The 22,500-nt window shown below is 31.5% G+C and overlaps 2 protein-coding genes across 6 annotated transcripts in view; one reads left to right on the top strand and one right to left on the bottom strand.

The window, feature by feature from the left end:
- Nucleotides 1-6,989, bottom strand: part of LOC145305764 (thiosulfate:glutathione sulfurtransferase-like) — a 14,452-nt gene extending 7,463 nt beyond the window's left edge. Inside the window, exons 1-2 of the mRNA XM_080147551.1 lie at nucleotides 6,835-6,989; nucleotides 6,102-6,165 (exon numbers count right to left, since the gene is read on the bottom strand). Coding sequence (XP_080003677.1) covers nucleotides 6,102-6,165; nucleotides 6,835-6,956 — 186 coding nt within the window. The 5' untranslated portion in view covers nucleotides 6,957-6,989. The remainder of the gene's footprint in view (nucleotides 1-6,101; nucleotides 6,166-6,834) is intronic.
- Nucleotides 1-22,500, top strand: part of LOC145305762 (uncharacterized) — a 260,360-nt gene that overhangs the window by 223,803 nt on the left and 14,057 nt on the right. For all 5 annotated transcript variants that reach the window (XM_080147544.1, XM_080147548.1, XM_080147545.1 and 2 more), the window contains exons 18-27: nucleotides 10,091-10,171; nucleotides 14,279-14,326; nucleotides 14,637-14,695; nucleotides 15,896-16,000; nucleotides 16,309-16,401; nucleotides 18,351-18,382; nucleotides 20,593-20,659; nucleotides 21,344-21,393; nucleotides 21,841-21,921; nucleotides 22,265-22,321. In XM_080147544.1, coding sequence (XP_080003670.1) covers nucleotides 10,091-10,171; nucleotides 14,279-14,326; nucleotides 14,637-14,695; nucleotides 15,896-16,000; nucleotides 16,309-16,401; nucleotides 18,351-18,382; nucleotides 20,593-20,659; nucleotides 21,344-21,393; nucleotides 21,841-21,921; nucleotides 22,265-22,321 — 673 coding nt within the window. The remainder of the gene's footprint in view (nucleotides 1-10,090; nucleotides 10,172-14,278; nucleotides 14,327-14,636; nucleotides 14,696-15,895; nucleotides 16,001-16,308; nucleotides 16,402-18,350; nucleotides 18,383-20,592; nucleotides 20,660-21,343; nucleotides 21,394-21,840; nucleotides 21,922-22,264; nucleotides 22,322-22,500) is intronic.

Below are 22,500 nucleotides of genomic sequence, written 5' to 3' on the forward strand. Positions count from 1 at the left end.
CAGAGATTATTTGAAATGATAATATCCTTTTTTATTGTGTCGGACAATAAATAACCCACTTTAAAGAATTAGTTTACACTTTTATCAGACTGTTTATAAAGAAATATTGCACCTGTATTATTTACAAATTTGTAATTAAAGGTGGGAGAGAGATGGGCCATCTAAAGTTACTTGGATACTTTTAAAAAACCTGTTTCTAACTTTGTTATTGCATTTGGTTTTCAATAAAAAATATTGCTTATTTTATCAATTTCTAAGTAACTATACATTGCATTGGTTTAAAGGAAGGATTATGTTAAAAGTAGGCTTAACCTTTAGGAAAAATAGAGAACTATGTCAAAAAGTTTAGTTTTAGCTATAGAAGGTAAAAAAGACAATTAACTGCACATTTATATAGTACGGAATTTTTTTCCCTAATCTTGGACATAGTAAAAATTGGCGAAAAAGGCCGTTTTTTAAGGAAATAAGAGCCCGTTCTGATCTAACTTTGAGAAAATGTGAATGAGATACTGTTAAGGTTTAATATTCTGATAAGAATTTTTTTCGTTTACAGTCCCTTTAAGTATTAAGTTGTTATATACCGTTATTTAGAGCAAAATATTTATTTCTATTTTCTTTACAAATAATTTCACTTAAACTGTTTTTAAAGTATTTTTGAATGGGGGGTCAAAAATATACTTTGCCACATTTAGAATAAGACTGCAGGGCCTAAATTTAAATTAGGCCCCCAAATTAGTTTTTTTTGGGATTTTAAAAATCATTTTTTATAGTGGATTGGGTAATTTTTACCCCAGCTGATCGATTATTTATTTTGTGGTTAAATTGTCGCTTATGGAAGAATTTTAATAATTCACTTTATATGCATAGCATACAAAAACAATGTACTCTGTTAAATGCAAATAATATTTTTTCTGAAAAAATAAATTCAATAGATAAAATTAACATAAAGTTTAATGGCCAATTATAGTTATAATAATATGACTAATCATAAGACCATATGAATTAATTGTTTCCGTTTTTTCTCTACCAATTTTTTCTCTATATTTTTACATTAAGGAAAATAGAATAAATTGGGGGAAAAAATGTACAAAGTTATTTATCCAGAAACCATATAAAATGGTGCGGATACGCGTAACAAAAATTCTCGTATTTTTTAAACCCCCAAAATTTTTTACAGGGAAAATACGATAAAATTATTCAATGAAGAAATTGTCCAAAATTCCTTTTATTTACCCGTCCAGGTTGTTTTGTTAACAAAAATGCAGATTATATAGCTGAACGATATTCTTAAACCAATGTATTTTATTTTAATAAATATTTTTTATTTTTTATACCTAATCAAGGGCATAGTAGAGTGTACTAATGAAAAGAAAGGAAGAAAAAAGCAATTAAAATTAAAAATGCTTCCGCTGTTGTAAAAATTACCCAATCTACTATAAAAAATAATTTTTAAAATCCCAAAAAAACTAACTCTGGGGCCTAATTAAAATTTGGGCCCTGCAGTCTTGTTCTAAATGTGGCAAAGTATATTTTTGACCCCTCATTCAAAAATACTTTAAAAACAGTTTAAATCATGAAGAGCACTAAAGTTAGACTGGAAATTAACCTGGTACTAAATATTTCTTATTCGGACATCTTAATATGACTCTTGTAAGCAGAAAAAGTTAATGTGTTTTGGCCTACATAACAATGCGTACTGTACAAAATTTAGAATTAACAGCAGAACATAAAATATATCACAGTGCGTATGAAGGTGCTTTAAATTTTGTGTCAGAACCTAAATTGGGACATAGTGCGTTTCATTATCCTAGGTTAGGTATCTTCATTTCACTTTTCAACAAAATCTAAAATGCAGCCGTTTTTGAGAAAGTTTTGAAAATTTCAAGTTCAATTTTCATCCCCTAGGAGTTACCGCATAACCATGACAAGAAAAGCAAAGATTATTTATTTAAAATTTTGAACAACTTTGCTTTAATAAAGTCTGTCATAAAACCTCTCTATATATGATTTATTTAAGGCTGAATTTCCGGGACCTTAGCAAAGCAAATGATAAAAATGGCCATGAATCAACTCACTTAAGGAGTAGTTTTATGACGAACTTTATCAAATCAAACTTGTTCAAAATTTTAAATAAATAATCTTTGCTTTTCTTGTCATGATTATGCGGTAACTCCTAGTGGATGAAAATAGAACTTGAAATTTTCAAATCTAATTTTCTCAAAAACGGCTGCATTTTAGATTTTGTTGAAAAGTGAAATGAAGTTACCTAACCTAGGGTAATGAAATGCACTATGTCCCAATTTAGGTTCTGACACAAAATTCAAAGCAACTTTAACGCACTGTGATATATTTAAGTAAAACACTGCAGGGAGAAAGGGTTAAATAACTGTATCTCGCATCAACCTTGTGCAACCTTTCTGTTTGATCATTGAAAATCAACCAAAATGGTGTCGCTTGTATTAACACAACAAGTAGCAGAAAATAATTAAGAAGCAGAAGTAAAAGGTCATTGAAAAAGGAAGGAAAGTAGTTATCTGTATATCTATACTATAGATCTGTTGAATATTTAACTGTTTTTTATCTTTGCATTTGCAATAATTCTTGACAAAAAATATAATGATGGGAAACCAAAATATAAATATTTATTGTAAACTTTTACCTTTTTAGAATACTTAATCCTCAATTTAATGATAAAGATTAAATTTCATTTTAGTAGCTAAAGACATTAAAAGCTAGTAAGGACGAATCTATAAAGAAATGGACTGTTAATAATTATTTCGCTCAAACACTTTTGTTGCCCAATTCTCAATAAAAATTTCTAAATTTCTAAGTTCTCTTTTACACTTAACTTATGGATTACTTGAAAAAAAAGTAAAAATTTTTACCTCAAAATTTATATTTCTCAATGATAACAAATCAAAAATGACATTTAAACAACAGATAACGTGATAAGGAACCCCTTTGGGTGATGAAATATTACTGATTCTAGGGAATATGTATGGGGCATTACTAGGGACTTCTTCAATATATATAATAACATTAAAATTACAAACTTAACTGAACTTCCATCTGTATGTTATTACAGAACAAAAATAGTTCTAGGAATCGCCTAAACTTTTGTATACATTATAATGGATAACTACATTTTATAAACGAACAAAACATCATGATACAAAAAGCTGAAAGATTGACAACTTTCAGTTACGAAAAATACTACAGAAACCAAAGACGTCAAAGCTAAATTTATTTCGGGGGAGGTACAGACTACGGATAGGGAGGATAATTTAACTTTTTGGGGTGGGGGGGGGGGGGGGGGTAGCTGAGGTTAAATTGAAGTGGAGGTATTATCACCATTATTCATGTAGGAGGGAGCGAGTAACTCCATAATTTAGCTGTAAAACGCAAAAAAATAACTGATTTTTAATAACAAAAGGCATAACTCCCTTAAAACTGATTAAGTAATCTTAGCAAAATCTGGTTTGAATTTAAACGCACAATCATTCTTATCCATTGCAGTTTCTAAACCCTGCGGAAGCCCTAAACCTGAATCTAACCCTCTAAAAACATAGCGTATTATGCAATTTACATATTTTGTGAATAGACAAAATGTTACAGCCCTTTCTTTCAAATATAAATGACAATCGATCTATAATTATTTGGATGTTGCACCAGATTTTCATGTACTCTTAAATAAGTGTTACTCTCTGCTAGTTAGAATAACTATACACTCCCTATACCACACCCCTTCTCTCCTCTCCTACAGAATTTACAAAATGAGGTCCATATTAGCAACCTAAATTGACGACAAATTTTTCCCTGTCAATATATCCTCGTTTTCTATATCCATTTAAATGGTAAATAGGAAGAATCAGTTTTTAAAACTTTTTTTTAGAAATAATAAAAATACGACTCATTGATGGACTAAATAATGCTTAATAAAAAAAGAACACAGTAATAGTGTCTGACTGATTTTGACGTAACAAAAAAAGATTAGCAATGAGAGGCCGTTATTGACCAATAGTAAAATTTATAGTGGCCTCTCATTGGCTATTTTTTTTGTTACGTCATAATCAGTCAGACACTATTACTGTGTTCATAAAAAAATAACTAAATAAGCTTTAAGGTGTTTAAGATTAAATCTTTTTTGAAAAGCAACAATGATTATCATATTTAAGTAAAGGGTGTCTGTCTGTCTGCAAAATACTAAAGAAAATTTCTACAAATTGTTATCTAAATTTGACTCAAAGTTTATATGATCGCATAATTTAAATCAATTAAGCAATTAAATTTATTACATCTTTCTGTTGATAAGCATAAAAGTCACGTAAATAAGGCAGGTACGGGTTGGCTAAATTATGTTGGTTCTCAAAATATTTTTTAAAACTATCCTCATTCGTTGGCTCAAAAAACTTTGGGGACTTTTATCAAATTTTATTTGTTTGAAGTCTACAACTTTTCTAACAATACTTTAATCGGCAAAAGTATGCTTATCATAATTGGGGATGTGCATCAATTAATCGTCTAAAGTCTATTCAAAGGATAGACTTGTCATTTACTAGTTTTAGATCATCCTCGCTACCGAAATTGTAAGTCAAATATTATATTTTTTTTAAGAACTGTTCATTTTGGCCCTTAATAAAGGTACTAAGAAAGAGAGGGAATGTCTGATTGAGCCAATAAGAGAATCGCATCGGTACATACATTTAATTTCATTGGTTGAAATTTTGTACACATCTTGTAACGAATACATGTTTTTTTTCATTTCATACATATATAAAAGTCAGCTGTAAACAGTATATTTTCTTAGTAGAAAGCTTTGCGGAATCAGAATTAATTGCCCAAAAATTTCGTTTAAATTTGAAAGCTTCGAAACGAGGTGGATTCTTAAAAAAAAGTTAGGCTGGCTACTCGCTGGTGAGGCAAAATTATTTTTGTGAAAAATCCTCCAAAATCGAATAAAAAAAATTACAAAAATTAAATAAAATCTTAAAAGGGTTATTAACATTTGATTTTGTTTAATTTTTGTAGATTTTTAATGTGCTTTTGGATGATTTTTAATAAAAATAATTTTGCCTCACTATCGAGTAGCGAGTCTATCATTTTTTAAGAATCCACATCAGCTTGAGTCGAAAGTAAACAATACATTTGTCTGCTAGAAATGTTCCTTCTTAGATTTGACGAAAAAAGGGTTCAGAATATGCTTCTATTCTTCTATTTCTATTTGGCCCTTTAACAAAGGGTGTGTTTATAGACTTATCATAGAGTTTTAAAAGTATAGATTTGTATTTTTAATGTTTACATCTGGCAATATGTCTTAAGATTAAAAACTATGTCATTCTTGCTTATCAACAGATTTCAAAATCTTAAAATAGAAAAACTCTCCCATAAAATTACATAGTTGTCGTTAATATTACATTAGTATAATTATTTGTGTAGGTAAACTATATACCAATGTCGCCTACATTCCTGTTAAATCCCTTAAAATGTGTCTAAACAGTCTTTGAAAAAATCATGAAAATCATGCAAACACTCATATGAATGAGGACCAATAACAAGCTGTAAACATCTATACATTTTATATATTATGTTTTTGTAAAAGTAACAAGAAGCTCTTTGTGTGTGTGTCTTTCTGTCTGTACAGAAGGATCTTGATAACCGATATGGTTCGCCTTTACAGTATAGCTTTTCCTGTGGAGGTTAAAGACTATTTCATACTCCCAAGAGAAATTGCCCCTAGAAAACATTAAACCCCTTATATTCCCTTAATTGTTTAAAATTAAAAGTGGGTGTTGGGGATTAACACCAGAGGCCTCTAGGGGCTCGACTTCACTCCCCCCTACCCCTTAAGTGCCCCTAGAGGCCTCTAGGGGGCATAGCTGCTAGTATCTTAATGAAGCACTACAGTAGACTATAATAATACAATAATAGTCATTTCTCGTATCGTATTATAAACGGCTTTCCGCGGATATGAATCTTATGATTGTACATTTCTATATTCGTAGAAAACTGGATATAAAACGATGCCAGACATAGTTTTTTCGTATGGATGAGAACCGGTTCCTATCCACCGGATTCGAATGAATACGAGAATATATACTTACCATATCCATAATTGAAATAACTCCTACTAGAGGGACACCATAAATTTCTTTTTGTAGGTCTGATCTAAAACAAAACAACGAGGATGATAACATTCATTAGTAAAAAAATGAACAAAAACATATCTATTATATGTTATTATGACAAACGAATATTTCTCCTTTAGCATTGCATAAAGACCGACAGATCAATTAACTTATAGAGTAGACTTCTATTCATCAGAGAAATTTTCACAACAAATTAAGCTGAAAAAAGCGTACAGAAAAATGAAAAGACAGACAGATGAAGAAAAAAGAATAAAGGTAAAGAAGAGCTTTGCTCTTAATGTATAAAAAATAAAGCAAATTATGACCTTAAATTACTAAATAATTTAGCCAATACGATATACATAAAAAAAAACATCTTAATTTTGATTGAACAAGCATTCTTTTGCTTCCGCTGTATTATACTTTACCCTTCTATCATCAAAAGAAATATTTTTGTTACTTTACAAATTATAGATATACTGGTCTTTGTATTTTCATCTGACTCTATATCAGCAGGGATTGCACCATATGTGGGTCAGGTTTAGACGTTTAGCTCATTTTCATATTGTAATTCACTGAAGCTTACAAACTTCTGACGCGCGGCTGATGAACACTGATTTTCAGGTATAAAAATCATTCTATACAAATCTAGATTTTAAAAAATACACAAAAATGCAAATTGCATCGTATCCTATAAATATAAAGTTACCTATAATCAACATAAGTAACCTCATTATTTGGGCTCCTAGCCTCCCTTTGTTCCTTTTTTACCCTATTGCAGGCCAGGCTCGAACCTGCGACCAACAGGAGGGTTATTAACTTTGGCAACATGTTACTCTGCTTATGGTTGAAAATAAACTGCTTGGTTGTAGCATAGCTTTTTAGATCTTTTAAGATCATAGTAAAATATGTAGATTTGAACTGAGGTATTTTTAGCGATATAAGGAATAAATTTGATTTTTAAAAGTAAAAAGTGTTTTTATAATAGATGAGTTTCTTCAAAGTTTCATATATTAAGCATTTCTTTTCTATAGTTGTAGTCAATGCAAATATTTTAACGTAACACTTAAACTTTTTTCGTTTTTACCTAAAAATGCCCAGTTGAGCAGAGAATCCCTTTCCTTTCTTATTTGAAATAAATTGAAAGTAAAGGGGCTTTAAAATTACTCAAGGGGAGGATAATAGGTAAACAACCACCTCCGTCCTTAGAGGTGTGTGGGAGATTGGGATTTCAACCTCCTCTTAGATTGAAGTCTAAGGTTGAAACAAAAGGAAAACATGTTTTAAAAATAATCATAAGACTATTGAACAAAAGACAAAATATTTTAAAATCTTGAAAGCATTGATAAATAATTCTAGGATAATTTCAAAAGTTTAATTAAATATTCTATAGTCATTATTCGATGTATCTGACGTAAGATTTGGCATTTTCATTGTTCAAAACTACTCAGTGTGATAAAAAATAATGTACACCAAAAATTAGGATGATCATGCATGATAATTTACTAGTTTATACAATTACATCACAAACTAAGGACAATTATTACCATTACAATCGCAGCAACATAGTAGTCAAAGCATATGTTTTACATACATTGTGAACAATTCTATCATAAATATCCAATTCAACAGTTAGGGAGTTGAATCCATTTTTATAGAAGCAGAAATATAATCTATGAAAACGGTTTTGACCCTCTAAAAAACGTAATCTACCATTCCACTTTCCCCTCTCTTGGTGATGATATCATCAAAGCCGATACGATTATAAATTGTTGTAAGAAGGTTTTTATTTATGTTTTGTTAATATTGAATTGGATGTATTTTTTTACTTAGCAAAATATTAAATTAATGTGTTAATGTTGAAATTAAAATCGATCATGTATATCCAAAGGTGTGCCTTCATTGCTACATAATATCACTTTTGAATAACAATGTATCTATTTCTTTTGTGGCGTGTCATACCGATAGACTAAATAATTTACAAAAAAAAACATAACTTTAAATTAAATAGTAGCCTATTAATTACATTTCCTCCGTGGTGTTACAGACAACGGACGGACGGACAGAACACAAAATTGTTTGTTTGTGCTGTTTTAATGAGATAAAGTTCTGATATTTATGTCTGATATGTTTGCGAAAGTGAATGGACACCCAATCTAAATAGATACGAATTACGAACACAGCACGATTTTAGATGCAGTTTTTTGATATGACAAGCAAAGAGATGATTCGATTTTGTACACCAAATATTCTGTACATGTAGGTAATTTTCTGGTTTAACCAGGGATCCAAAGAGATAAGACAATAGCCGATAAAATTATGTTTGTCCGTAATGGTGATTAACAAAATTTACCACTTAAAATTCAATAAAAGTCCCTAAAGTTTTTAAGCCGACTAACAAGGAAATATAAACTTTGGGGACTAGTGTAAAAAGCAACCCAATGTTCCCTCCTCCCTGGGTTTTACAAATATTTTTATTTACTAAAATATACAAAACAAGCATATTTTAGATGTTTATTTGCCTTTAGCTTTACTATAACTATAAAACATAAATTCTAAATGTGTTCTAAGAAATAAAATATTGATATTTTTTCGTATATTTTACATAAATCCAAAATATTGATAAATTTTGAAACCCTGAAGTGTTTATATTATTTATATGATGATAGAAATCATAGTGCGTTGACAACAAAGAAATAAACTACAAACAGTTTTAAGTTCAATGTCCTAAGCATCTAAAATTTCAATCAAAACATCATCAATATGAAATTAGTAATTGATTTCTCGGTTTCACCTGGTGGTGTGTCAAATACTTTGTTCAATTTGGAAAAAAATGTCTTTTTTAGTAGCGGGGCTGCTCTATAAGTGACTGTGTCTGTATGTCCTACTGTAAGGATGAACTCTATTTGGTTCTCTCGCGTCATTAATGCAGCTAAGAATACAAGCTATTCCATACGTTAATGTGTCCATTGGTTTCACGCTCTCAATCTCTCTCAATCTGTCTACTTCTTTTCTCTTTCTTTCTAAAAATCTATAATCCCTTCTCCATTTCTCTCTATCTCTCATTTTCATAATATATCTATAACAATCAACATTTCTCTCTCTCTCTCTCTCTCTCTCTCTCTCTCTCTCTCTCTCTCTCTCTCTCTCTCTCTCTCTCTCCTCTCTCTCTCTCTCTCTTTCTCTCTCTCTTTTTTTCTTTCTCTCTCTCTTTCATTATATGTTTGTATCTATAACAATCTATATTTTTCTCTCTATCTATCCATATAGCTCTCCTATCTCTCCCTCTATCTATATATCTTTCTCTCTCTATCTTTCTCTATCTATCTTTCTCTATCTTTCTTTCTCTATCTATCTTTCTCTTTTTATCTTTCTCTTTCTATCTTTCTCTTTCTATCTTTCTCTTTCTATCTTTCTCTTTCTATCTTTCTCTTTTTATCTTTCTCATTCTATCTTTCTCTTTCTATCTTTCTCTTTCTATCTTTCTCTTTCTATCTTTCTCTATCTATCTTTCTATATCTATCTTTCTCTTTTTATCTTTCTCTTTCTATCTTTCTCTTCCTATCTTTCTCTTTCTATCTTTCTCTTTCTATCTTTCTCTTTCTATCTTTATCTTTCTATCTTTCTCTTTTTATCTTTATCTTTCTCTTTCTATCTTTATCTTTTTATCTTTATCTTTCTCTTTCTATCTTTCTCTTTCTATCTTTCTCTTTCTATCTTTCTCTATCTATCTTTCTCTATCTTTCTTTCTCTTTTTATCTTTCTCTTTCTATCTTTCTCTTTTTATCTTTCTCTTTCTATCTTTCTCTTTTTATCTTTCTCTTTCTATCTTTCTCTTTCTATCTTTCTCTTTTTATCTTTCTCTTTCTATCTTTCTCTTTCTATCTTTCTCTTTCTATCTATCCATATTTCTCGCCGTCGTTTATCTTTTTGTAAGACAAATAAACTAAATATTCTCTATTCAGGTACCAGAAAGCCTGACACAGATACCATGGTCATCAGAAAGAAACAGCATGTCGAGAAAATCAAGAGAGCCTCGGATTTCAGTAAGTTATTTTTCAAAGGTTTTTCTAAGGTCGGTTTGTCAGTTCATGACAGGCAAATCCTGGGTCCCATTTTGTGCATTACATATTAAGTAAATATCAGGGATCTAAAGTGATAAGACCATTGCCGATAAATTGATGTAAATACCCAATGATAATACACAAAATTACATTAGATTATCATTAGTGGCTGAAAGGTTTAGACACTCAATTTAATGAAACAATCAATCACAATTCATAAAGAGTTTTTAAATTTTTTTAGCAAACCAATAAGAAAACGTTATTATAAATCTTTGGGGACTAGTGTAATAAACTGATCATTGTGTAATGAGTAAATATGCAATTTCAACAGAGATTTTATCAAATAAATATTAATTCAATTTAACCTTAACCCTTACAGATCGGGGGGGGGGGGGCCGGGGGGGGTCATATTGACCCCCCCCTCTATTTTTTCAATGTCATTTTTTTGGTAGGTAAGATAGAGACTTGTGACTTCATGACTTTTTAAGTTTAGTAATTATACTTCGGCAAGAGTTGATTTTATTAGGATATCTGGTCTGTGTCGGTCGTGGTGTCCGGTCAAAGTCGGTTGGGTAGCACTAAAATTTAAAAAAAAATCTAAATAAATCTTAATTTCTACATTATGACTTTGTATATAAGGTAGAAACCTAAAATTTTTTGGTGAATACTGAGATATCAATGACCTTATGAGAAAAGTGGTGTTATGACCGTTTGACCGCACCCTGACCGACTTTATGACCGATTTTTGTCCGGCTTTTACTACAGACATATATCATGAATATCGTGGCTTCTATTACAGCTAGAGACCTATAAATTTTTTTGGTAAATCCTTGAGCAATAATAAACAGATAAAAATATTAATTGGCGCCGCCAACCGCCGTTTTACCGCCGTAACCGCCGAAAATGGCGGTTTCCGTTATTTGCCGTTTTTTTGCGATGATCAGAAAAAGTAATTTTTTTGTTATGAAAAATAAAAGTTCGTCCTAAAATTTGGTGATCCTAGCTGCAAAATTGGCCGCTCTACAGCTGTTTAAAATTTAGCGGCTGGCCGCTAAAAAGCGGCTAAGGAGCGGCCTGACTGCTATGACTAGAAAAAGTAATTTTCTCTAAAAATACACATGAACCACCAGAATTTTTTTTTACATCTTTATCTTTAACAGAAGCCGAGATAGAGGGGGGGGTCAATATGACCCCCCCCCCCCCCCCCCCGATCTATTAAGGTGGGAATAGGGGCCCGATCTGTAAGGGTTAAGAAGCTTTAATAAAAATTTTATGAAACATTATCTTATAATTTCTTATTATATTTCATTTAAAAAATATGTTTTTAAGCCAAAAGAAACATTAAAGAGTAAAATAGCTAATATTATATGAACAGAAGATTTAAGTAAGAAGATAAAAATAGTTGAGTACCAATGAAATAGGCCATGTTCAACTACGGGAACCAAACCCTAATATCAAATAACCCTTCAAACCCCAATTTTAACCCTTAACAGTCGGGCCCCTTGCCGCACCTTAATCAGTCGGGGGGGGGGGGGGCGTTCAACGCCCCCCCTCATTATCTCAGTTCCTATTAGAGCTAGAGGGCTAATTTTTTTTGTGCAAGTCCCCTGTGTTATGGTAAATTTCCGACCTTAAGTAAGTCAAGGTCAATTTCCGCTTCCTTCCCCCTTTTATTTAACAACCTTTGTTTTTAGGTCCTTTTTTACTTAAAAATTTCAAACGGCTGTAATTTTTTTATTTTTAAAGCTAGAAGAAAATTTTTTTTGCAGAAAATGTTTATTTTATTTAAATTTTATATTTGAAATATCAAAACATAAGTTTCAGCGGCCGCAGCTGTACTTGGCAGCTGCCAGCCGCCGCAGTCGGCGGTCGGCGGGAAAACGGCGGCGGATCTTTATGAAATTTTAATACATTATGCAGACATGTAAGAAAAGCTTAAGTTTAAAATTTGAAGTCTCTAAGTCAAAAATTGCGGCCACAGGATTTAAAGATTTCTGGAGACCTGGAGGATCAGGACCTGCAGAATCATACCTGGAACCTGAAATTGACTTGAACACCTGTATTTAATATGAGGATGTACTACTAGAGGATATTTTAGTATTTTGGTAAGATAAAATGCTTTGTTTAAATCAAAAACAAATTTTTGTTCTTTACCTGGATGACCCTGCCAGGTTTGCTGGCATCCTGTGCCCGCCAGGATGGAGATATTCAAAAAATTCCAACTCTCAGTTATGTGTCATACCCATACTTAAAAAGTCAAGCAGTTTGGGCTCTTTATCTTTCACACACAGAAAATGAGATAGAAAAAACCGGATGGGGGGGCGTTCAACGCCCCCCCCCCACCCCGACCGTTAAGGGTTAAGTATTTGCCTAACCAAATGCAATGTTCAATAAGTCATGAAGCTATATTGAGAGCATTGAAAGATTTATTCGTAATCTAAAAAGGATTTACTTTAGAAATTTCAATAAAAATGTCTCTGAATTCAAATTATTTTTAAATAGCAATTCGAGAAAATAGACCTCACACTATTAGTTTTCATATCCATCTTTATTCTGACATTCAAGAAACAATTTTAGGGGAAGGAGGAGTTTACATTATCTTCCACCAATTTTTATTATTGGTGGGTAAATTTTTGAGAGAGTTTGGATATAGTCCCTCTCACCCCCTAAAAAATCCTAAAACCTTTGTATGGACAGAAGGAATATATATAAAAAAGAGCAATTAGGCCATCAGTTTTATTTATCTTTGGAGGTTGGTGGTACCCGCCCGGGACCTATGAGAAGCTAATTGTAATTGTTAACCATAAAGGTTCAGCGAATACCAAGATCCTTCGGCAAAGACAGACAAACATTCTTGTACACAACTATTTAGAGGCTTTTATTAGCTATTGACTTCCCCCCACACCCTGTAAATTTTAGTTTATTAAAGGAATTTTTCGGTGGGGATAATTTTTAATAGAGATTATTTCTCTCGGGAGGGTGCCAGTACTTTCCCCGAATAGTTATAGACCTAAAAGATTACACATTATAATGCACACCTATATCAATTCAGTGGTTAACAAGATCCTTCTGCACAGACAGACAAACAGCTTTTTATATTATATTATATTTGGTCTAGTTTCTGTATATAAACACGATTAAATTCCTGGGTCTACTAAAAGATAGTTTAATACAATACCTGGCGACAGATTTATGTTCCTGTCTTATTGATGTAATATCTTGTTGATATACATTAATCTTAATATCTTGTACGTTTAAACTTGTATAATCACCTATGTTAAAAGTCATAATTTTATCAAATTTTCTATGGCCTTTTAAGAAAAAAATCTATTAAGTTATATCATGTGCTGTTGGCATCTTTTGCAAAATATTTTCAAAAAAACCTTGCACTCGCAGGAGCCGTTTAAATTTTCCGAGAGATTTCTCCTAAAAAAGATTAGTTTGCATTCATGCCTGCCAGTTTTTTTTATCATTTTAGTGCAATTTAGATATTGAATTTCTGCATAAAAAGGGTAGATTGGATTTTGGAAGATGATTATAGTCCCTCCACAGATTATGACGTCATACGATAGAATAACCAATGAGAGTCCAGCATAAATTTCACCATTTGTCAATTACATTGTATACTGGCCTCTCATTGGCTATTCTATGGTATGACGTCGAACTCAGTAAAAGTGTCGGACTGATTATGACGTAAAACAAATAATTAGGCAATGAGAGGCCACTATAAATTTTACCATTGGTCAATAATGGCCTCTCATTGGTTAATTCTTTTTTTCGTCATAATCAGTCCGACACTATTACTGGGTTCTATGACGTCATAATCTGTTGAGTTACTTTAATCATCTTCATAGATTGTATCTGTTGTACGAGAGGATTCAATAGCCGGCATATTAAATACTTAACAGTATCTTGGCCATTGTTATCGATTTTAATTCTTTTGCTTGAAGCATCAAAAAAATATCTTGACACTATATGGAATTTGTTTGTATGGAAGAAAAGATAGAAAACTTTTTTATTCAAAAAACATATTTTATGAAAACTAATTTTAAAAATAAATTGTACCTAATGACAATTTTATTATTTTAGGCCTTGCATCTGTTTTCTTGGCAACCAAAGAGCCTATCAAGGAAGAAGGTTTGTCTTTAGTAGCGCAGCTACTCTATACCTACATATAGCATTTGTCAAAATCATTAATGAAAGTATATTTTTTAACTTATTGTTTTATAGGGACAATTTCTCCTGGAAGGTAAGAAGTACCTTTCTCGAAAATCGTTATAAAACTTACCTCGATCGAATTACCTGTTAGGTTCGACAATATCGATTTGGCGTTTAGGAAGATCAATTGCTATAAAGATAGACATACTGACGCCCTGTTACTTTTATAAATATGATTTGAATTTAGCAAATTCTAGAATAAAACAACTTAACATTATATTTTGTATAGAACCGGAAGTGGCAGCCAAAGTTCCAGAAAAGAAAGAAACTGCTAAACCAGAGGTTAAGGTACAAATTCAAATTTAGGATCTACTGCAGTTCACGGAAAAATTTTGCTGGTAAGCAATATTTCTAAAAATCTATGAATTTTAAAGGCTGCTAACTGCCAAACGGCTGAACGTACAGATCATATCCGCACACTGTTTTAAGCGGCATAAGAAGGCCTACAAATAATCTGGAATAGCCATAAATCAATAATGCATAATTATCTCGCAGTGCAGAGAAATGCACGAAAAGACCTATTTTACGCGTTTTTTCTTCAGTTAAGCTTTCCCTGTGCATAATTGGATCTTGGCTATTCCAGATTGTTTGTAGGCCTTCTTATGCCGCTTAAAATGGTGTGCGGGTATGATCAGTACGTTCAGCCGTTTGGCAGCTAGCAGCCTTTAAAATTTATAGATTTTTAGAAATATTGCTTACCAGCAATATTTTACCGTGAACTGCAGCAGATCCCAAATTTATAATAAAAATATGCACAGCTGTAGGGAAAACACAAGGATGACAACATCCAAGAAAGCGAATTTCTGAAACGGTAATACAGACGAACATTGACTCTTGTAGAGTGCCAGAACTGAACAAAATATGAATATATAAGTTTTGACAAAATCATACGTAAATTTGTTGCAAAACTTCTTAAATATAGAATATTGTTTTAGGACATACTGACATTTTTAGGACTTGATTACAGAGATGCTTTGCTCAAAATATTGTCCCTTATTGTAATATGAATCAGCATTCCAAAAATCAGATCAATCGGATGATTTTATCACATAGAAAATTGTTGGTAAAAAAATTAATATGTTTAAAATAGACGTACGGACATTCTGGTAATTCTGGTCTAAATCGTACCTAACTACTACATGAATCATCATGCCAAGTTTGAAATCGATAGGACAATTATGATGTGCATAAATTAACGAAAAAAGCTATCCGTTACGGACGGACGGACTGACCAACCCTATTTATAGAAAAGCTTCGCTTTTAAAAACTCTGAGAGACTAACCAGGGTTTCGTGATTTTATGGATTTTCTTGTTAAAGATTAACCATGTGTAGCCTTTTTTGGTAAACACTTGTAATTAGGCAAAAAGTTAGTGAGTGTGAAAAGTGCGATTTCATACAGTTTGTGTTTGAGAACACATAAATTGCACAAGTAAAGTCATTAAAATCGCTGGATATAAATTCAATTAATTAACTAATTAATTTTTCAGGCAATGGGCGACCTTATTCGTGGTCATGAGGTTGAGTCACTCGCCCGACAATGCATCAGCAGCAGTATCATTGTGTCTAACATCAATATTACAAACATCGATGAGGTACTATCCTTAGATTAACAGGATGCCTGTCTGTCTGTTTCTGTATACAGACAAATCTTGCTAACCACTTAACCGATATAGTTCTCCTTTACAGTGAAGTATCTTATAGGTTCAGGGAAGATTCATTTTTGAGGGAGAGTAACTTTTTCCTCCTAAAGGAAATCATCACGAGATGAACCATCCCACAAAATAATAAGAAACCTTCAATGTACCTAAGAAGCTTCACTTATTGGTCAAGTGGTTTGTAAGATATTTTGCTACATACATACAGACATCCAGTTACTTTTATATAAGGATTTCCGTTTTAGAACAACGCATCTGTAACATTTGATGGTGAGGTAGATGGAGCACAGAAACAAGTGGCTTGGGACGTTCAAAGAAGCTCTACTGTCGAAAATCAGGTATGAGCTCTGCCGGAATTTTTTCTATATTTTTGTTTAGAATGCTATCTAATGTTGAAACTTTACTAACTTTCTTAAGTATTTATCACATTGTATTATGGAAAGCTTTCTATGGATACTAAAATTTAAAATTATAAGATTAAAACCAGTTTTTGTTAGACTTAAGTGCGACTCCAATACACTTTCTATTACGAATGAACGGACCTGAACTGGATATAGAATAGCTTATCTTTTAATAACATTTAGTTTTTATCTTCGATTGTGTAAGAAATTATTTTTACTGTGAAAAAAGGATTAGTGTTTCTTACTAATATATTAGACTCTTTGATTTTCTCTTGAAAAGTGGAATAACAAGGGTGAAAACATCCATTAGTAGCGAACCATAGAAATTTTATCTATATTAAGACAAATTTAGCTTTAAAGTAGATGCTCTACAAAAAATTAGCAGTCTATATTTGCTAAGAGCCGAATAAATCACTTTCTTCTAAAGTAAATCCTTATAATGATGTAACAGGATGTGTGTGTGTGTCTGTCTGTGTGTTTGTATATTTGTAACGAAGGATCTAGCTAACCGCTGAACCGACTGGGTTCTCCAGGGTTGCTTCTCATAGATCCCGGGTAGGTACTATTTTGGGGGAGGGTACCACCAACCTCCCTCGAGAAATCACAAAAAATCGAAAAAAATATTAAATTTTCGTAGACTTATACGCAACATAGCAAGGTATCGTAGAGACTTGAACAAAAAAAAACATTTAAAATGCTATTAGAGACCTCTAGGGGCGTAGCCGCTAGTTTTATATCAAAGCAAAGCTCAACAAAAAATCCGTATAAATCTACAGATCCCAAAGTTACTTAGATTCCGGATATTTTTCAAACGACTTAACGTTTACAGGAATTTACATGCAATATTTGAAAATTACAGGGCAATTCTTTCAGGCACTAGTTACATACGAGAAAGCTGTTACTAACGGACGGACAGACCAACCTTAAATATAGACAAGCTTTAAATGACTATTTTGGTAGTAGATTATTCCGATTCCTGTTAAAAGGTTTAAACTATCAATCTTAATTTATAAATCATTGGAATTCAATTCACCTTAAAATTTTCTTATATTATATTTTTAGTAGCAAAACTACTTACACTGTAAGTTGGTCCATTTGTTAGCAGTAAATTTTATTTTCTAACATGTCTAGCTAGACCCTACAGTGTTTTGTAGTCTTGACTTTACAGTTAGATTACAGTCTATACTTTACAGTAAGTTTACAGTCTAGTCTTTATATTAAGATTACAGTCTAGAATTTTTAGTAAGATTACAGTCAAGACTTTACAATAAGATTTTAGTCTAGACTTTACGATAAAATTACAGTCTAGACTTTATGGTAAAATCAAAGTCTAGACCTCACAGTAAGATTGCAGTCTAGACTTTATAGTTAATTACACTCTAGACTTTACAGTAAGATTGCATTCTAGATTTTAAATTAATATTAAAGTCTAGACTTTACAGTAAGATTCAGTCTAGTTATTAGAGTAAGAATGTAGTCTTGACTTTAAATTAAGTTTATAGTCCAGAATTTGCAGTAGGAATACAGTCTATGTAGATTCTACAGCAAGGTTTTAGTATAGTCTGTTTAAAAGTATCTACGGCTTTTCAATCCTTTTAATAGAGTAAATAGATCTCTGTCTGTTTCTTTTATGACCTGGGAAGGTTTATAGCTATTTTGGGGAAAGGTACCAAAATAAAATAAAAAATAAAGCGCCGCCTGGTTGATATTTTTAGTTAACAGCTGGTCTTAACAAGTTTGCATAGATTGAAAAGAAAATATTGTACGTGTCCCTAGAGGCTTCTAGAGGCGTAGCCGCTAGTCTCTCTACCAAGTAAAATTGTCAGATTTACAAACGTAAGTTTCCCATATAATCTCAAATTTTCTAACATTTGAATGTTTTTTAGGCAAATGTTGCAGACGTGATCAGATTGTTGGAGTAAGTATTTTTATAGTAGTATACTCTACATTTGTTACGTGTCAGACTTTCTGTCATTCGTTAGGCCCTAGGCATAAGCAAAAGGAAGAAGCAACATGTATCATACCAGAGACATTAATATTACCTTTTGATTCTATGTTTGCAATACAGATGCAATCTATTATCAAGCATTGAAGACTTTCAAAAGAAAGAAAGTGCAATCAAAGGGTATTTTTAAAAAGAACGAAATGTTTGCTGAAAATAGACCGCAATGATTTAACATCAAACGAAAAAAGGAAAGAAGTTGTATCAACTTTTTTTTTTATAGCTAGCCGGTCCTTTTAGTAAGTAGTAGATGTAAAATTTTTCATAGAATTCAGATATGCAATCGGTTTTTTTGTAGACCTCTTATTTTTTAAGTAATTTAAGTTTAAAAAAAAAAAATTAAGTCGATTTTAAGGTACTAAAATGCAACAAAAAAATAAAGAAAATGGCCATTATGAACAAAAATAGTAAGATCTTTAATTTGACACCTTACTTTTTCAATTCTGTCAGGTAATTATTGAAAAAATCGATTTTTTTAAACCCACGAGAATAAAAACTTTGAACTCAATTTTATCATTTCACAAGTAAAAAAATATGGGTTCATATATACCTTTAGAATCAGAAAAATATTACGAATCCATTGTAAGCAAAATTGAAAAAAAAAGTTTACAATATAGTATATAAACTACAATAAAAGGAATTATATGAAAATATCATATTATATTGTACAGGCAACGTCTTAACTTTTGAATTGAGTATAAAAATGGGAAGGGGTTATAGAGGGGGTAAAGAGGGGGTAAAAAAGGGAAGACGATAGTGTTGCCAGAACAAAAAATACAATTGGCCATTTTTAAATTTTTTTATTTTTTTACTTTTTTTCAATTTTGCTTACAATGGATTCGTAATATTTTTCTGATTCTAAAGGTATATATGAACCCATGTTTTTTATGTCTGTTTGAGAAAATATTTAGGTCTAAAGTTTTTATTAAACCGAGGTTAAAAAAATAGATTTTTTCAATAATTACTCAACAGAATTTTAAAAGTAAGGTGTCAAATTAAAGATCTTACTATTTTTGTTTTACTGGCCATTTTCTTCTTCTATTTTGTTGCGTTTTAGTACCTTAAAACCGACTTAATTATTTTTTTTGAAAACTTAAATTACTTAAAAAATAAGAGGTCTACAAAAAAACCGATTGCATATCTGAATTCTATGAAAAATTTTACATCTACTACTTACTAAAAGAACCGGCTAGCTATAAAAAAAAAGTTGATACACCTTCTTTTAGAGAAACTTCCAAGTTAAGCATTGTTAGGACGACTCTCTTTTTCTAAATGTTTAATCTTCGTTATTCGTTTATATTTATTCGCTTTGCCCCTAGCCTAGGCTGTGCCCCAAGAGGTTTGATCAACCTATTTTTGTGTTATTTAAATTTAAAAAGAAAAATAAAATAAAAATTTGGGGGGAAGGCAGGGGGTGTAGTCGACCCCCTTTTTAAATTTTAGTTTTTTAAAAAAATTAAGGGGGGGGGGGTATTTTACATTTTTTTTGGGATTTGGGGTGTCCCAGTAGGTATATTCCCTGAAGAGTAGAGCCCAATCGGTTCAGTGGTTACTGAGATCTTAGGCTTCAGACAGACAGACAGACAGACGACAGACAGACATCGTACTACTTTGTATTTTAGATTTTCTACATATAATATTTTTTCTCGTATTCATTCGAATCCGGTGGATAGGAACCGGTTCTCATCCATACGAAAAAACTATGTCTAGCATCGTATTATATCCAGTTTTCTACGAATATAGAAATGTACAATCATAAGATTAAAACAAGTTTTTTTAGCCGGTGCCTTCTGCACCACGGGGCTAAAAAACTAGTTTTAATCTTATAATTTTACATTCTATATCCGCGGAAAGCCGTTTATAATACGATACGAGAAATAACTATTCTCGTATTCATTCGAATCCGGTGGATAAGAACTGGTTCTCATCCATACGAAAAAACTATGTCTAGCATCGTATTATATCCAGCTTTCTACGAATATAAAAATGTACAATCATAAGATTAGCCGGTGCCTTCGGCACCTTGGGGCTAAAAAAAACTAGTTTTAATCTTATAATTGTACATTCTATATCCGCGGAAAGCCGTTTATAATACGATGAAAGAAATAACTATTATTATTTTCTAGTGATAGTGTATCAGGAACGAAGCTGAAGTTGGCAAACTTTTCTAAAATTTTGCTTTCAGATTCTAAGGTGAATAATTTCAACATTTATTTCTGTTAGAAGGATAATAACATCCATAAGTAGTGTCACAAACAAATGTGGATGGACAAACGGACAAAGTAAGCTATAGTGCAGATATTCAGAAGGGGAAAGTGCGCCTTTAATTATATTTTATTTACTTTTAAACAGATCGATTTTAATTTTTTTTTAAATTTACCAGTTTGTTAACTTCTTGAATTAAATTATTGTCAGATTCATGATTTTATGGATTTTTACATCTTTGCAACCTTTTTTTAAAAGTTAAGTACATATTATAAAATGATATTTTATTTATTATTTTGCGGTAATAGTAAAAATTTAAAATAATGATATTCAAAAATATTTATTAGAAGGAAAAAATATTTAAAATGCAAATATTATAAGATAAGATATTTAAAAATACAAATACCATTAAACTACATATTACATAATAGATTAAAAAGATATCTTTATAATGAAAACTGTGAACTACACTGTTACCCAAAGTTTTCTAAGCAAAGAATCTTATTTGCTGATTAAAAATCATTGGTAACTTTTATCAAATCCTAATTGAATATCTTTAATCTACAGGAGGGAATTTTTGTTTCTCACAATTGGTTAGGTACACAAATTTATCTCCTTAGCCTTATCCATAATGATCCCTGGTTATTTTATTACTAATTATCTTTGTTTTAGTTAACAATTGTAGATAGCAGCGCTGATTACAAATCTTTGGATGTCGACAAGTGAGTTTATTCAGTTATTCAGCTTCTAAATCAGATTTTCAACTATTTATGTATAGCTAAATTGTTCTTTATGGATGAATGCCCATATTTTCCACTTCTGTACACTGTCTTACCAATAGTATGGTAGGATCGTGAATAGACTGTAATTCTATCAAGATATTGGGAAATGTTAGACCGAATTTGGTTTTACTTTTAAAGAAAGCTAAACATTTCTTGGGTTGGTTTTATGGCATTTTCTGTGATGGGTGTTGATACCCTAGGCGGTTGATCGTGTTAAATTGCAATTTAAAATGCAGAGTATTCTCAAAGGTGACGGGGAGAGGAATTGTACCCGAAGCGTCACCACGCCCAAAGAGTCAATAGTCAATTTATGACATTTTCCTGAACTGCTCCGCACTCCCCTAGAGGCTAGGTGCGTATCAGCTAGTGTTATTATATTATGTTAAGGCCATTGGATGAAATGCACCTGAAGATTGGAATGAGGGCTCTGGCTAAACTACATGCATACACCTTCCTACATTTCGATAGGTTAGATCAATATAGTAATGTAAACTCATGTATTGTGTAGCATGACCAACAAACTAACGGTCCAAGTAATTGAATTTTTAATCTAATTGTTGCTGGCTTCAAAAGTGTTTAACTGCCTCTCTGGAAAAGAAGCCGAGAAAATTACTTTTTTAACCAAACAATCAGACATACAATCATAGAATAGTTTCACTTCTAAAAAGCACGTCCAGCCTAGTTATTCATAACTTTATTGTCTCAAAATGAAGTAACTTTAAATTAAAATGTATCATTTGCATATTTATAATATTTGTTTTATGGATGTTGGCTATCCTTGTTTACATAATTTTAATCCTATTTTTTTTAGAAATCCAGGACTTTCAAGCAAATTCAGCAACGCAACCTATACAGATGGGGAACAGAAGTAGGTTTTCATGATAATTGTCTTTTTCATAATACAAATTACGAATTATTTCAGTAATAGTATAACAAAACAAATAACGGGAAGATAAAAAATAAAAGGAAATTTAGATAAAAAAGAAAGAGAAAAATAAAATTTTTCAAACTTTAGTACATGCATAATGCATATGTATGTTAGGGGCA

Source organism: Acartia tonsa, chromosome 14 (assembly GCF_053477335.1).
Source record: "Acartia tonsa isolate MP-2025a chromosome 14, ASM5347733v1, whole genome shotgun sequence".
Taxonomy (NCBI): Eukaryota; Metazoa; Arthropoda; class Copepoda; order Calanoida; family Acartiidae; genus Acartia; species Acartia tonsa.